The 15,363-nt window shown below is 57.2% G+C and overlaps 1 protein-coding gene across 4 annotated transcripts in view; it reads left to right on the top strand.

Annotated features, from left to right (window-relative positions):
• The window catches only part of RGS9 (regulator of G protein signaling 9), a 63,715-nt gene extending 55,284 nt beyond the window's left edge, over positions 1–8,431 (top strand). For all 4 annotated transcript variants that reach the window (XM_044938484.2, XM_006061892.4, XM_044938483.2 and 1 more), the window contains 2 exons: positions 5,168–5,616; positions 7,994–8,431. In XM_044938484.2, the coding sequence (XP_044794419.2) occupies positions 5,168–5,616; positions 7,994–8,144 (600 nt within the window). In that variant the 3' untranslated portion in view covers positions 8,145–8,431. The remainder of the gene's footprint in view (positions 1–5,167; positions 5,617–7,993) is intronic.
• Positions 8,432–15,363: the final 6,932 nt, after the last annotated feature.

Raw genomic sequence — 15,363 nt, 5'->3', positions numbered from 1 at the left:
GTGAGCTGAGGTTGTGCACCCAGCAGAGTGGGGGTGGCTGGTGGGCGTGTCGAAGTGCACCTTGAACCTTCAGGTCATGGAGTGTGTCTTGTTCATCTGTGACTCAGCCGTTCACCTGCCCATTCCTCACTTGTGAGACATGTCTGCTTCACGCGACTCATCCTCCAGCAGAGTACTGGGTGCTCCGGGTCAGACACGTAGTAGGTCTGGCAGAGATGCTGCTGGAAACCTCATGTCAGATACACAAGGACCCCACAATCCAAGCAGAGGCGTAGGCATGTCAACCAAGTAGGTTGTCATTCTTTACTGGACACGTGAGCCCATCTGAAGGAAGGTGGATGACAAATGTCTTCACTTCTGGATGGCAGCAGTCACGCTCCACACATGTCTTTTATTCTATTATTATTAGAGTAGAGTGAGGTTATATATTATGTTGGCTTCATGTGTACAGCAGAGTGATTCAGTATTTTTATGGGTTGTACTCTGTCTAAAGTTATTGTGAAGCGTTGGCCGTGACCCCGTGCTGTGCATCACGCCCTGGCACCCGGCTTATTTTATACCCAGTAGTTTGTGCCTCTTAATCCACACCCACCGATGGATTTTAAATGCCTGCTTTGTGTGCGGGCCTGTGGTGGGGGCTCTGGCCCAGCTGCAAACGTGGACAGATGTCTTCTGCCCTCACGGGGCTGATGAGGGTGTGAGCGCATCCAGGCTGGGCAGTGCGTGACACGGACGTGCTGGAAGAACCTGGGGACGGACAACTGTCTGGCCTGGGGACTCAAGGGGTCCACTTGGAAATTCTCATGTTCTGTAGGAAGAAACCACAGGTCCCTCCCCAGTTTTGAGGTTTTGGAAGCGTGTCTGCTTCTGGACTCCAGCCGCGGGCCCCGCCCCTGCCAGCTTAGTCTCTGCTCTCCATCCCTGTTAGCCCCACAGGGCCTCTTTGACTCTCAATGATATAAAAACAGTATTTATCTGGACAATATTGTTGCTACATTTAAATTAGTGTCATGCTCCTTATTATGCCCTGTACTTAGGCACCTTCTCAATTCTGTTATTACCATATTTTAAACAGTCTGAGTTTCTCTACCCATATGGGGTGTATCTGATGCTAGAAGGTAAGTTGTGCTACAGAGTGCCAGGGTTGTCTCTGTAGAATTCCAGTGTGAAGCTTGGCTTTTAGAGAAAAGACTGCTTTTGTTGTGAGCGTTGAGTGGAAATACACGGGCTAGAGAGTCGAGTAGAGTGCTTTGGGAAATGCCCGGCGTGAGTGCTCAGCAGATGCTGGCTGCTGTGAGCGGCGTCACATCCATTGTTATTGTTACTGTCCTCACTCATTCTCACCACCTCCACCAGCGTCACCTCCACCGTCACCTCCATCATCATCACCAGCATCACCTCCACCAGCGTCACCACCAGCGTCACCTCCACCAGCGTCACCACCATCGTCCTCCCCGTCACCACCATTCCTAGCAGCTTCACGCTCTTGAAGCGCATGCTCCCTTGCATGTCCGTGTTGCCCAGTACAGTGACCTACCATTCTTTATTATTTAGGGCATTTAAAGCCCTGTTGACCCACACCGTCTTGCCTCTGTCCTCGCTGAGAATCTGGCCCTCCAGGGACCACTAGGATATATCCGAGGGGAGGAGAGCAGGGCGTCACTGTCCTGTGGCCTGTCCGCAGTTCCTGGGTGAGGGCTGACCAGCAGCAGGCAATGACTGATCAGGCCGTGGTGGGAAGGCTGACACTGGGGTGGGCAGAGGAGATGACAGACAGAAGAAACGGGGAGTTGGCTCGTGTGGATTTTCCACCGTGGGGTCAAGTGTGCTCACTTGCTTTGGGGGACAGCAGAGACGGGGAGAGTGAGAGGGGGCGGGAAGGGGGGACTGGTGCAGAGCATGCAGCCTGGAAGGTGGCCCCCTCCTCCTGCCTGCTCCCAGGAAGTGGCCGCAGGGTCTCCTCCAAATTCCCAGCTGGCTTCTGGATGGGACGTGAATGGCATCCCTGTACCATCTGCTTTGCCTTTCATGAAAGCCTGAGCTCGTGCTCTCATGTCAGCGGCCTGCTCCACGCCATCGCGTTCTCCTGGGAAAATAAACAGCACAAAGCGAAGCTGAGCTCGCCATCACTGTGTCTCTGTCGCACCATTTCTCTGCCATGCACCTTGCACGCGCTGCTTTGCTGTTTCACGCCCGCAGTGGGTGTGGCCTGGGCTGCCGGGGCTGTGGCAACCGGGGATCGTGGTGGAAGCGGGAGGAAGAGGCATCTTGCTCGAGTGTCCAGGGCCTGTTGGGCTGTGTCCAGGGCTGCTCACCCAGAAGGAAGGACCTTCTCAGGACAGGTGAGTGAAGCTGGACGAGAGCTGCCTCTTTACCTGTCCTGTCGTTCACCCCGGGGAGGAGCAGGTGCTGGGGGAGGGGGGTGGGCTGCGGGAGAGCCTGGAGTCGGGTGGGGGTGCGTGCCATGAAGTCCCCTGGGTCAGGCTGCCTCATCTCTGTGGGCCTCAGTGTTTTAATCTGTGAAGTGGGATCATAACAGGAGTTGATCACAGGCTGAATGAGTGAGGTTTAAGGTGATGCCCTGAGGCGCAGGTGTCCTTGGTGAACTGGAGGAAGGAGAACCTTGCTGCCCCACCTCCTGTCTCTCTGAACAAAGCCTGGTCTCAGTTTGGCATATTGGCCCAGCACCCCAAGTCCTGCCCAAACCCTGTAGGCAACAGGCTGGCAATGTGAATCAGTAGGCAAGCAAGGGCTTTGAGGGTTACACGGACCTGGGGTCAGAGTCTCATTTGGTCACGGTAAGAGTTAACAATCGCCGAGTAGCAAGTTCGCACCAACGGCCACGATTTATGAGCTCGCGGTTGGCTGGGTGAGGCTTCGCAGGATTTCCGGGCACACCGTCAAGGTGTCTCGGGCTGTGTGAGTTCTCACCGGGGGCTCAGGAAGAGTCTGCTTCCAGGTTGTTGGAAGGATCCCATCTCTTGTTGTAGGACCCAGGGCCCCATTTTTTGCTGGTTGCTCTCAGCTTCCAGAAGCTGCCCAAACTCCTTACCACCTGCTCCCCACTCTCCATCTTCAAAGCCAACCATGGAGAACCCCGGCTCGTTGGATTTTTATCACGAGCCTCTCTGACTTCTGTCTCTGGCTTCTAGACTCAGGATTGAAGGGTTCAGGTGAAGAGCTCAGTGTCACCGGAACGATTCAGAGTCACCTATGCCATATCTCACGGCATGATCATGGGGGTGACTGCCCAGCACGTTCACAGTTCACACCCATCCTGAGGTCTTGGTGGCCACCTTAAAGTTCTACGTTCTGCAGTCACCGGTTTGCAGTGGGAGCCTGGGGATGGTCCCAAACCGCTCCGCCCTCAACATTCTGGTCTCTAAAACGGGGCAGTTGTAGATTCGCAGGGAACTGGCACAGAGCAGGTCTTCATAACCCGCAGGGCCACATACCTGACAGTCACCTCCCAAACCCTCCATCACGGCCATTCCCTGCAGACTGTCCTGCAGGGGAGACGTGAGTCCCTGTAGGAGGCGGCGTCAGAAGCACAGGGCTCAGCTCCTCACACGACCTGGCTCTTGCTTACTTGCAAAGCAGTGCCCTCGGTGTTTGTGAGGCTTTGTCCCCCAACTCAGGTTCCCCTCCGGTGAGTCTGGGGTGAGTCTGGGGTCTGCATTTATAACGGACACCCCGTGCGATGCTGACCTGTAAGCATCCATTGGGCATCACACATGTTAACTGTGGAGCCAGTGAGCCCAGTTGCAAAGCCTGCTGACCGTCCCTGCGTTCCTGGGCTTGGCTCCTGGAAGCCTTAGCTTTCTCATCTGTAAAATGGGCATAGTAAGTGTTAGCTGCTCTGGAGGTACCTGCAATAATTCACATCAAGTTTGCAGGCCAGAAACTCAAATTTCTGAGCTTCTCAAGCATGTTAATAATAATCACGATGGTGATTAGTAAGCATAATAACCCAGTGGCCCTGGGTCAGGGCCTTGGCTCTGGTTGGTAGGCCTGTCTGAGCAGTGGATCAGCATTGGTGGCTGCGAGCTGCTGTTTCAGAATCTTGCTTGAGCTTCAGGGAGCAAGTGGGAGAGGGTGGGGCCCCCGTGGGGCCCCCACCCCACCCCAAGGGCTAAGCCCCAGTGGTCTCCAGGCCTTGCTTTTCTTCTGAGGGCTGCTGGGAGTCTGCCTGCCCACCCTTCCCTCTTCAGGCTGGGGCCCGCAGCCACCCTCCTTCGGGCCCAGGCGATGCCCAGGCCCCCAGGACAGACACCCGCTCTGGGCCGTGGGGCTGGGATGGCTTCACAGAGGGCTTGTGCTTCCCTGAGGCCAGTCCTCTCTTGGAGGCAGTTTTGGTCCACCTCTCCCGGCACGGCCCAGGACCGGCCCAGCCCCCAGCCCGGACCACACCGGGCTGCCAAGTGCTGCACGGCTGCGGCGGCAGGCCCTGGGGGACACAAACCCAGCGGGGGAGAGGCGAGACAAGCGAGCTTCCCTGCCCAGGACTTGGATCCTGATGCCCCCATCTACTCGCACGGAGCTCTCGGGCTCCTTCAGCTGACCGGCCCCGCTGGTCGGGGACCCAGGGCCAAAGCCGCCCAGGGCGGTTGCCTCAAGGAGCCGCCTTATCTGTATTTCCAGTCTCCTCCTCCCCCGGGGGCCCAGGCCCTGCTGCGGTGCCCGTGGGAGGCGCAGGAGAGGGTGGCGGTGGATGAGTGTCGGGGCTCAGGACGCGGCGGCAGGTCTCAGGCCTGGAAGGGTCCGCACAAGTCAGGGCTCCTTGCGCCACCTCCAGTGCTCTGTGGAAAGGGTTTTACATGCCTGCAGACCACAGGTGGCACCAAGGCAGGGCGGAGACAGGATGATGCTCGGTGGGTGGAGCCCATGCTTGTGGAGAGTGGAGTTGATGGTCGAGGGGAAACCCCAGCCCGCTGCCAGCTCCCAGGCCTGGAGGAGCCTCCAGCTGTGCCCTGGGGAGGCGGCCAGGGCTTGGGGAAGCCTGTTCGAGGCTGTGCCATTCTCTCAGGGGGCTCGGGGCACCCCTCCCTGGTCCCCAGGGGCAACCGGACGGGCCTGGGCTCCAGCCTGGAAGGGGCCGAATGGGCAGGGGGCAGCCCGCGGCGGGGCCAGCTGTGCCCTCACTCCCCGTCTCTCTCCTTCTCTGCAGCCCGGCCAGCGGCTGGCTCCCAGTCCCCATCTGGCTGTGTACACCGGAACCTGCGCGCCCCCGTCTCCCTCCAGCCCCTTCTCCCAAAGCTGCCGCTCCCCTGGAAGGCCCTTCCGCTCGCCCAGCCGCTTCATCCGGAGGCCCAGCAGCACCGTCTGTCCCTCACCCATCAGCGTGGCCCTGGAGGGCTCCCCGGGGTCCGAGCAGAAGCGGGAGGCCGGCGTGTCAGGGGCGGTCTGCGGGGCCTCCATGGATCAGCCCCGGCCCCGGGCCCAGCCCAAGGCGCGCGTGCGCCTGTCCCTCGGGCGGTTCCTGAGACGAGGCTGTTTGGCTTCCCCGGTCTTCGCCCGGCTCTCCCCAAAGTGTCCCGCTATGTCCCACGGCAAGGTGCAGCCCCTGGGGGATGCCAGCCGGCAGCTATCACGACCGAGGCCCCGGAGAGCAGCCAAGTAAGGATGGAGTGGGTAGTGTGTGTGTGTGTGCACGCGTGCTCATGGGGAGTGTGCGCACACACATGGGGATTGTGTGTGTGTGCACTCGGGGATTGTGTGTGTGCACATGAATTGTGTGTGTGCGCACACAGGGATTGTGTGTGCGTGCATGGGAGTGTGTGTGTGTGCACATGGGATTGTGTGTGTGCGCACATGGGGAGTGTGTGTGCACACGGGATTGTGTGTGTGCGCACATGGGGATTCTGTGTGCACACATGGAGAGTGTGTGTGTACACGGGGATTGTGTGCGTGTGTGCACACGGGATTGTGTGTGTGCACATGGGATTGTGTGTATGTGTGCACACGGGGATTGTGTGTGTGCACACGGAGTGTGTGTGGACATGGGATTTGTGTGTGCACACACGGGGAGTGTGTGTGTACACACGGAATTATGTGTGTGCACATGCGGAGTGTGCACACACGGGGATTGTGTGTGTGCATGAGATTGTGTGCACACGGAGATTGTGTGTGCACACGGGGATTTTGTGTGTGTGAACATGGGGATTGTGTGTGTGCACATGGGGAGTGTGTGTGTGTGTGCACATGGGGAGTGTGTGTGTGTGCACGGATTGTGTGTGTGTGCACATGGGGAGTATGTGTGTGTGCGCACGGATTTTGTGTGTGTGAACATGGGGAGTGTGTGTGTGCACATGGGATTGTGTGTGTGTGCACATGGGGATTGTGTGTGTGTGCACGGAATGTGTGTGTGTGCACATGGGGAGTGTGTGTGTGCATACCGGATTGTGTGTGTGCACACGGGGATTGTGTGCACATGGGGATTGTGTGTGTGTGTGTGCGCACACAGGATTGTGTGTATGTGTGCACACGGGTGTCTGATGAGGACCCAGGTTCTGTGGTCTGGGGTCTAGGGCCTGGGGGCTGGGCAGATGGAGGGGGGAGAGTGCTGGGTGAGGAGGAGGATTCTGGAAAGCAGACCCCATGGACAAACCTTTGACCTCCAGACCCTTTCCAGACTCAGCGCTGCCCTCTGCGGTCTTTCTAGGGGAAAGGAAAGTGAAGTGACGTGAAAGTAATTCAGCTAAGTCCGACTCTTTTTGTCCCCTTGGACTATACAGTCCATGGGATTGTTTTTCTTTTCCATCTTTCCCCCTTTCTATTAACATGCTCTTCCAGGCTTCTCTGGTGGCTCAGTGGTAAAGAATCCATCTGCAATGCAGGAGACCCAGGTTTGATCCCTGGAGGAGGGAATGGCTAACCGCTCCAGTATTCCAGCCTGGAGAATTCCATGGACTGAGGGGCCTGGTGGGCTACAGTCCATGGGGTCGCAAAGAGTCAGACATGACTTAGTAACTAAACAACAACGCAATCCTCTTCCACTCACCCTGCCCCACCTAAAACCTTGGCCTAATGAGTTTGTTGCATTTTTAAAAGGTCGGGAATTTCAGTGGCAGTGGTGGGACCCACAGGTGGTGCTGGGCCCCGGTCCCCTCCCCTGCCTGGGGGGGCCTCCCCTCCCCAACCCACTCCTGCACACATCTGCCCTGGGGAGCACTCAGGGGGGCTACAGGGTGCTGACAGTGTGCAGCCTCCATCAGGGCTGGCCCCTGTTATCCCCACTATGGGCGGCAAAGCAAGACGGACCTCTGAGAGCCCCTTGCCCCGAGGCAGCTCTCTGGTGAAGAACAGGGGCTCCGGGCTGCACTTGAGGGCTCCGAGCTCCTGGGCAGAAAGAAGAGTTACGGACAGTGCAACACAAAGGCAGCCCCACCTTTGTTTGGTCTTGGGGGAGACATCGCGGAGCACCCCTCCACCCTCCGCCATGCTCCTGCGTTTCTGCCACGCATGGTCTTGGAGACGGCGGCTCCATGCTGAGGCCGTAGGTTGCCATGGATACCCAAGTCTCCAACCTCGGCTGTGCACAGTGCATCAGGGGTGGGGGGATCCAGGGGGAAAGAACTTGTCTGTTGATCCCTCCCGATGGGCCCTGCTGAGGGAACGCTCTAGCTTGTGGCCACAGCAGTCTTGGGGCTTTTGAAAACCTCTGTGCTCAGTGGCCATCACTTTATTAGAAGGCAGTTTAAAGGGGCTGAGGCCTGGGTCCTGGTATGTTCTAAGGAATATCTGGAATTCATCAAAACCGAAAAAACTGAAGCCCCTTGAAAAGGGAAATAAAGCGTTCTCTGAATTATCCTTCATTCAGCAGGAAAACAGAGCCTCCCTCGACACCCAGTGAAAGGGGTCCCCCCCCAGCCCCGAGCGGGTCACTGCACACACAGCTTCCAGAAAGGCACCTGGGTCTGTGCCTCGGGGGGTCGGGTGAGCCGGGTGTGGTGACCTTCCGTCTCCACACACTGCTCTGCTCGTGTGTCTGAAGCTTTTTCCAGATCAAGATGGACGTGCCTATGGGAAGCGGGGCCTGTCTGATGGACTCGGAGGACCCGGGCCCCGGAGCACGAGGTGACCAGGCCACAGAAAAGGAGGTCATCTGCCCCTGGGAGAGCCCCGCAGAGGGCCACGCTGGCTGAGCCTGGGGCCTTGGGCCAGGAAGTCGCTCCCACAGACTCTGCAGGATGGGGCCACGGGACCCGATGTCTCTGGGACCAGAGTGCACGAAGATCACACGTGGGGGCCGGAGGGACAAGATGGGTGGACTCTGCAGAAGAGTGCTCCGGGTGGGTGCCCCATGGCCAGCCTTTCCCTTGCCCCCATCTTTCCTCTTGTCATCAGAAGAAAGGCATGTGGACCAGAGGACTTGACTTGCTGCCTTAAAACCAATAAAAGGTTACCTTGTCTAAGTGTTTTTGGATCGGAATGCTAGCGTACATCTAGTTTTATAAGCTATCTATGAGTTCTCGCCTGCTAAGTCCCTCTAGTCGTGTCCAACTCTTTTGCAACCCCATGGACTGTAGCCCCCCAGGCTCCTCTGCCCAGGGGATTCTCCAGGCAAGACTACTGGAATGGGTTGCCATGCTCTCCTCCAGGGGATCTTCCTGATTCAGGGATCGAACCCTGGATCTCCTGCATCTTCTGCGTTGGCAGGTGGGTTCTTTACCACTAGTACCACCTGGGAGAAGGAAATGGCAGCCCACTCCAGTGTTCTTGCCTGGAGAATCCCAGGGACGGGGGAGCCTGGTGGGCTGCCGTCTCTGGGGTTGCACAGAGTCGGACACGACTGAAGAGACGTAGCAGCAGCAGCCACCTGGGAAGCCCTTTATGAGATCTTATTTATGCGATAAACTCAGGTCTTGGTTTTCTGCACCAAGAGAACTGAATCGCCTCTAAGAGCTCCCTGCATGTATAATTGGTTTGTGCTTGATGCCCTCATCAACTGAGCTCCTCAGGGGGAGCTTGGGGCTGGGCCACCACACAGGAAGAGGGGGCTGGGAAAGACATCCTCCTGGAGTGCCAGGCTTGCTCAGATCCACCCAGAAGCAGAGGGCAAGGTGGGATGAGGTGGACCAGGGAACTGCTAGGGGAATTGCTGGAGAAAGGGGTGGGGCTCTCGGACCACAGCGCAGGGCCGACCTTTGGGGAGGCGGGGGGCAGGGGTCCCGGATGGCGGAGCAGTTCCAGGAACGTCTTGGCGAGTTTGCTGGGGTGTCCTTGAGCCTGTGTCTTTTGAGGGTGGCTGTGCATTTGGACCCCGCTGTAAGGCCGTTGGCTGGGAGCCTCCACGGGCGGCCTGACTGTGGCGTGGACACGCTGGGGCCGCTCCCAGAGGTTTGTGCCCTGGTCGCCCTTCGCTCCCAGCTCTTCTCTAGTTGTGAACTCAGCATGCTGGACAGAGCGCCCCCACGGTGAGTCTCTGCAGGGCCCTGGGCAGCCAGCCGGACATCTCACTTGGTGGAATTCCTCTAGAGCACTGGTTCTCAACCAGGGCCCAACTTTGTCACAGGGGACGTTGAGCAGTGTCCGGAGTCATGTTCAGTTGCCATGTCTGGGGTTGGCCTGTGCTGGGTGGGGGTGGGGGTTTCCTGAAGTCCAGTATGCAGAGACCAAAGTGAAAGTGAAATTCGCTCAGTTGTGTCCGACTCTTTGCGACCCCATGGACTGACTATACAGTCCATGGAATTCTCTAGGCCAGAATACTTGAGTGGGTTGCTGTTCCCTTCTCCAGCGGATCTTCCAGACCCAGGGATCGAACCGGGGTCTCCTGCATTGCAGGTGGATTCTTTACCAACTGAGCCAGCAGGGAAGGTGCTGCTAAGTGAACTACAATGTGGGACTGCCCCCACCCGCTGCTCGACAGAGGATGATGGGCTCTGAAGTCTCAGCCGCAGTGGAGGAACCTGGAACAGAGGTCACAGGTCACTGCCTGTGTGCTGGACGCTGCTGGTTTCTGCCCAAAGCCCTGAAGCGTTGCCCTAAAGGGTCCACTGGGATCATGCTTGAACTGGGCAGTGGGTTGAAATTAAGGGTTATGTGGTTAATAAAACATTTCTTAAAAGTTACCTGGAGACTTCCCTGGTGGACCAGAGGTTAAGGCTTTCCCTCCCAATGCAGGGTGTTCAGGTTCGATCCCTGGTCAGGGAGTGAGGATCCCACAGGCCTTGCAGCTCAAAAACCAAAACATAAAACAGAAGCACTACTGTAACAAATTCAATAAAGACTATAAGAATGGTCACATTAAAAAAAAAAAAAAACAACTTAAAAAAAAAGATGCCTGGAAGGTCCTCGTAGAAAAAAAGGTAAGTGGTTTGCCAAACCACTTATTATGTTCTTCACCTTTAATCCTCAGAATTCAAGAGCCTCTCACTTTTAACCTCAGACACTTACTTTATTTAGCCCACAAACACTGGGGCTGAACCATCGCTCTGCCCACATCAGGAGATGAGTGGGGGCGGGTAGCTGTGTCCCCCAAACCTGGATCTACTGCCCTGCAGGGAAACTCAGAGGCTTCAGCTCTGAAATAGCATCTCATATCAGATTCTACAGAGTCCCCTCTCTTGGGCTCACAGGAGTCCCTCAGGAAGGGGAAGGGAAACTTTCTCCCAGAGGGTGAGCAGTCAGCCACGTTTCTTGGACGGTTGAGCAGGCCAATCCATTGAAATGGCCTTCCCCGGTGGCTCAGACGGTAAAGAATCTGCCTGCCGTGCAAGAGACCTGTGTTTGGTCCCTGGGTCGGAAAGATCCCCTGGAGGAGGACACAGCACCCCAGTCCTGTGTTCCTGCCTGGAGAGCCCCATGGACAGAGGAGCCTGGTGGGCTGCAGTCCACAGGATCACAGCTGGATGTGTTTCATTGCAAAGCTGGTCTGAAAGGAGATGAGGGGCAAATCCACGTCCTCCCGGCAGCCAGTGTGTCTGGAGACGAGGAGAATCTCAGCACCGGGCTCGCACACTCATGCCCCCGGGCGCCCGGGGTCCTGCAGGGAACCCCGCCCGGCATCTGGTGATGGATGATGGACTCTGGTTGCCTGAGCTGAGCACGTGTGTGTGCCAAGTTGCTTCAGCTGCGTCCAACTCTTTGCGACCCGAGGGAGTCGCCTCCAGGCCCCTCTTCTGACTCCTGAGTTGGCAGGTGGGCTCTTTACCACTACTGGCGCCTGGCAAGCCCTGCACCAGGGGAAGCGCGGTCACTGAGAACCCCAGGAGGAAGGAAGGCAGTGGTCCACGCGGGAAGGCATTTCTGTCTCCACCACATGCGGTTCAAAGGCAGGGAAGGCCCAGGGTGAGTGGCCTCCAGGGAAGAGAGACAATCAAGGGACTGGTATGGCTTTGTGCCAGCCCAGGGCGCCGGGGCCCTCAGGAGCCTACAGGCCGAGCGGGGTAGGGGCGAGGGGACACAGGTCCCCGGCTCCTCGGCCTCAGAGGCCCTGCCCTGCACTCTGGGGACGGTCCCCTCCCGAGGCTTCACCAGAAGGGGGAGTCCCAGGCTCACGGATCCCCAGAGAGGCAGCTTTTCCTCCTGGGGACTCAAGACTGGAGTGAGAAGGAAGCGGGCCAGAGGAAGGTCCTCTCCTGGCTGGAAAGCCAGAGAGGGGGATGCAGGGAGCGGAAGGGATCGGGCCTCCCCCTGTGCTCAGCCCCAGAGCCCCGGAGCTGCTGAGCTGTAGGCTGATGGCGGCCTGTGGGGGTCTCCTGGCTGCTGCGTCCTGGGGGTGACCGGGGGGCTGGGCCGTTTCTAGTGGCTTTGGTGAGTGTTGAGACTCTGCAGAAAAACTCCCGCAGGAAGAAAGCTCCCTCCTCAGCCTGTGGACCATGGCCAAGAGAATCCCTCACTTGGAAGGTCATCTCTGCATGTCCACCCCCGACTTCTGGATGCAAACTGATGAACTTGCTTCATGTGTCCCTGCAGGTTGCCCAGATGGCACTGCTGATCAAGAACCCACCTGCCAATGCAGGCGACGTGAGAGACGCGGGCTCGATCCTGGGTCGGGAAGATCCTCTGGAGAAGGAAGTGGCAGCCCACTCCAGGATTCTTGCCTGGAGAATCCCGTGGACAGAGGAGCCTGGTGGGCTACAGCCCATGGGGTCACAAGAGTCGGACACGACTGAGTGCACCCACACGCGTCTTTCCCTGCTCAGCCTGAGCGGCTCGTCAGCTCTCCTGTTGGGCAGGTGAGGCTGGAGGCTGGGCCAGGCAGAGGCACCTGGACGGGGGCTGATGCACTGGGCAGTTAGCAGAGTCGGGGCTCTTGGCATCTTTGTGTGGACACGGAAGACAGAAAGGTCCAGGTTCCTGGAGAACAGAGAAGTGAGGAGCTGCTTCCCTCCTTCTCTGGGGGTTCGGCCCTGGCAGTGAAGTCTGTCTGGAGACGTGCATGTGGTCCAAGCATCACACCCATCAGGTCTCAGCGTGTCAGTTGCCAGGTCGGGTTGTCCTGACTGCAGAGAATGATTCAGGGCCCTCAGGTCCACCGGGACCCTTGTGGTGGGAAGACCCACCCAGGAGAGGCTGGCTCCAGGGTTGCCGAAATCGAAGAAGCGCGTTCTGCCGATGACTGCTTAAAATTCATGTTGCCATGGCAGCATGGCATTAGGCCACGGGTGATCCGGCTGCAGGGAGCTTTCATCTCGGGGAAGGCAGGGTTTCTTTTGCTCTTGAGCTGGCTCCAAGGGGACACTGCCTTGGGGTCAAGCTTTGGCTTTGCTCTTGCGCCTGGGGATTGTCCCAGCAGTGGACAGCTGGGAACGGGAAGACAAAGAAGGAGGCTCTCAGAAGTCGGCTAAGCCCAGACACTGTGATTCTGGTCGGGGGGAGTTGGCTTGAAACCCTCCGGGCAAGAGATTTGAGTCTGAAGAGAGAGCAGTTGAACGGTCTGTAACGAGGGACGTGTCTGCACTGCTCTGCTCAGGAGGGAAGCACCAATGAGGAGGTTTGTGTGTATTTAGCAGCAGAGCCAAGGAAGAGTGTGGTTTATCTCCAGATGTGGCCTGGCTCAGCTAGTCCTAACAACCTGAGTAATTTAAGGGTTCATTGAACAGCCGTCATGAGGACTTACTGTGTGGTTGGCGTGGGAAGATGCAAGAATGAGTCACGTGGTTTAAACCCTTAAGGACTCACTGGGTAGTCAGGTCACTAAAGACAGTGAAAGCGTTAGTTGCTCAGTCGTGTCCGACTCTGCGACCCCGCGGACTGTAGCCCACCAGACTCCTCTGTCCGTGGGATTTCCCAGGCAGGATACTGGAGTGGATTGCCATTCTCTTCTCTAGGGATCTTCTTGACCCAGGGATTGAACCTGGGTCTCCTGCATTGCTGGCAGATTCTTTTCAGTCTAACCCACCAGGGAAGGCCCAGGGCACTGAAATCTGCGTTAAAATGGTGTACGCTGCTGTCTATAGACCAGATAGCTAGTGAGAGCCTGCTGTATAGCACAGGGGACTCTCCTCAACACTGTGGTGACCTCAGTGGGAAGGAAATCCAAGAAAAGAGAGGATACATGTGCAGCCAACGCAGTTTGCTGTACGGCAGAAACAAACATGACATCGTAAAGCAACTCTACTCCAATAAAGATTTTTTAAAATGATGCAAAGCAGCATGTGATCAACTGCCTAGAGACTTCAGAGAAGGGATAATCACTCCACAGGTGCCATCGGGGTTTTCACAGGTGAGTCTAGGTTGAGCCTCAGTTGATGGGAGTAAGAGGAGGAGAGCATTCCAGTTGGAAGGACCACAAGGACAACCGGGTGGCCGCAGGACAGACGGGGCAGCATCTGGGAATGACCAAGGGTCTGGTTCACTAAAGGGCCAGGAGGAGGTGATGCTGCGACATAGGCTGACCCCAGAGCTGCGCTCAGGAGGATGGGCTTAACTCGATGGGCAACAGGGGGTCATAGAGCCTGAGCATGTCTGATCAGAGTCACACTTTGGAAGAATATGTCTGGGGGCAGAGTTTGGGATGAAGGAGCCACAGCGAGTTTGTGAGACCTCCATGGGGCTCGAGGGGTAAGGGGACCGCATGAGGCTGACAGCAAGGGGGTTTGAAGGGACAGAACAGCCAGAGGTCAAACAGGCCTGGGCACGTCGAAAGGGGCCAGAAGAGGTTGGGGGCAAAGGTGGCTGAGACGGGGAGCCCGGTGCATCAGAGAGGGCAGCTGCCCTCGGATGGGCCAGGAGATCAAGAGGAGGAGGCGGGTGGGGGAGATAATGCATGATGCTGAGTCCGAAGATTCCCGAGGGGTGCTAGCAGAGGAGCTGGAAGGGTCAGGTAGCCCTCGTGGACATCCTTAGACACGACAGGGGCGCTGAAGACCTGGTGTTCGAGAGCAGATTGGCAGGCAGGGCAGGGGGAGATGGGAGGGAGGTTCAGGAGCAGAGCCTGGGGTGGGGGGAGTGAGTGAGGAGCTGGAGGAGCGTGGGGTCCAGCTGGAGACCACGGGTGCAGGCTGGCAGTGCTGGGGCAGCTGTGAGCTGATGTCTTCTCGGGAAAACGCCTCAGCCCCACCACTTACTTCTGTGTCTGTGTGTCTGATGGTGGGGGAGAAAGACGGTGGAGTGATCTGAGAGAGTAGCTTGAAACACACATATAGCACATGTGAAGTAGAAAGCCGGGGGAATCTGCTGTCTGACAAGAGCCCACAGCCCGGGCTCTGTGACGACCTCAAGACTGGGGTGGGGAGGGAATCTGCTGTCTGACACAGGAGCGCACGGCTGGAGCTCTGTGATGACCTCGAGAGTGGGGTGGGGAGGGAATCTGCCGTCTGACACAGAAGCCCACGGCTGGAGCTCTGTGATGACCTCGAGAGTGGGGTGGGGAGGGAGGTGGGGAGGCTTGGAGGGGGGACACGTGTGTGCCTAGGCTGATTCATGGTGATGTGTGCAGAAACCATCACAGTATTGGAAAGTGATTATTCTCAAGCTAAGAATGAAATTAAACAAAACAAAAATGTGTCCTTTGGTCCTGGAGGCTGACTCTACATATCTGGCCTCCTAAGTCACACTTGGGGTGACTTTCAACCCTTTCTTCTTTTCCCCGAGGAATAGTTGAGATTCCCTGGCATTATTACTTCTGTACAGTCATAGAAAAAATGCTCAGTCCTCAAACAGCATTTTTTTCACCTTTCTCCTCACCCACCTGACTCACACTGTGTGACCGGTTATTGCTGTTGCTCAGTCCTGCCTGACTCTGTGGCCCCATGGATTGCAGCACACCAGGCTTCCCTGTCCTTCACTATCTCGCAGAGTTGGCTCAAATTCATTTTTTTAATCCCATATATGCCGTGAATCATGTGACCAATCCAGGCTGTCTCAGCGCTGGCTTCTGGGGAAATCAGAGCCACGTCTTCTATAAAAATGTAGTAT

Source organism: Bubalus bubalis, chromosome 3, assembly GCF_019923935.1.
Source record: "Bubalus bubalis isolate 160015118507 breed Murrah chromosome 3, NDDB_SH_1, whole genome shotgun sequence".
Taxonomy (NCBI): domain Eukaryota; kingdom Metazoa; phylum Chordata; class Mammalia; order Artiodactyla; family Bovidae; genus Bubalus; species Bubalus bubalis.
The sequence above is the reverse complement of the archived record's forward strand: the minus strand, read 5'-3'. Positions and strand labels throughout refer to the sequence as shown.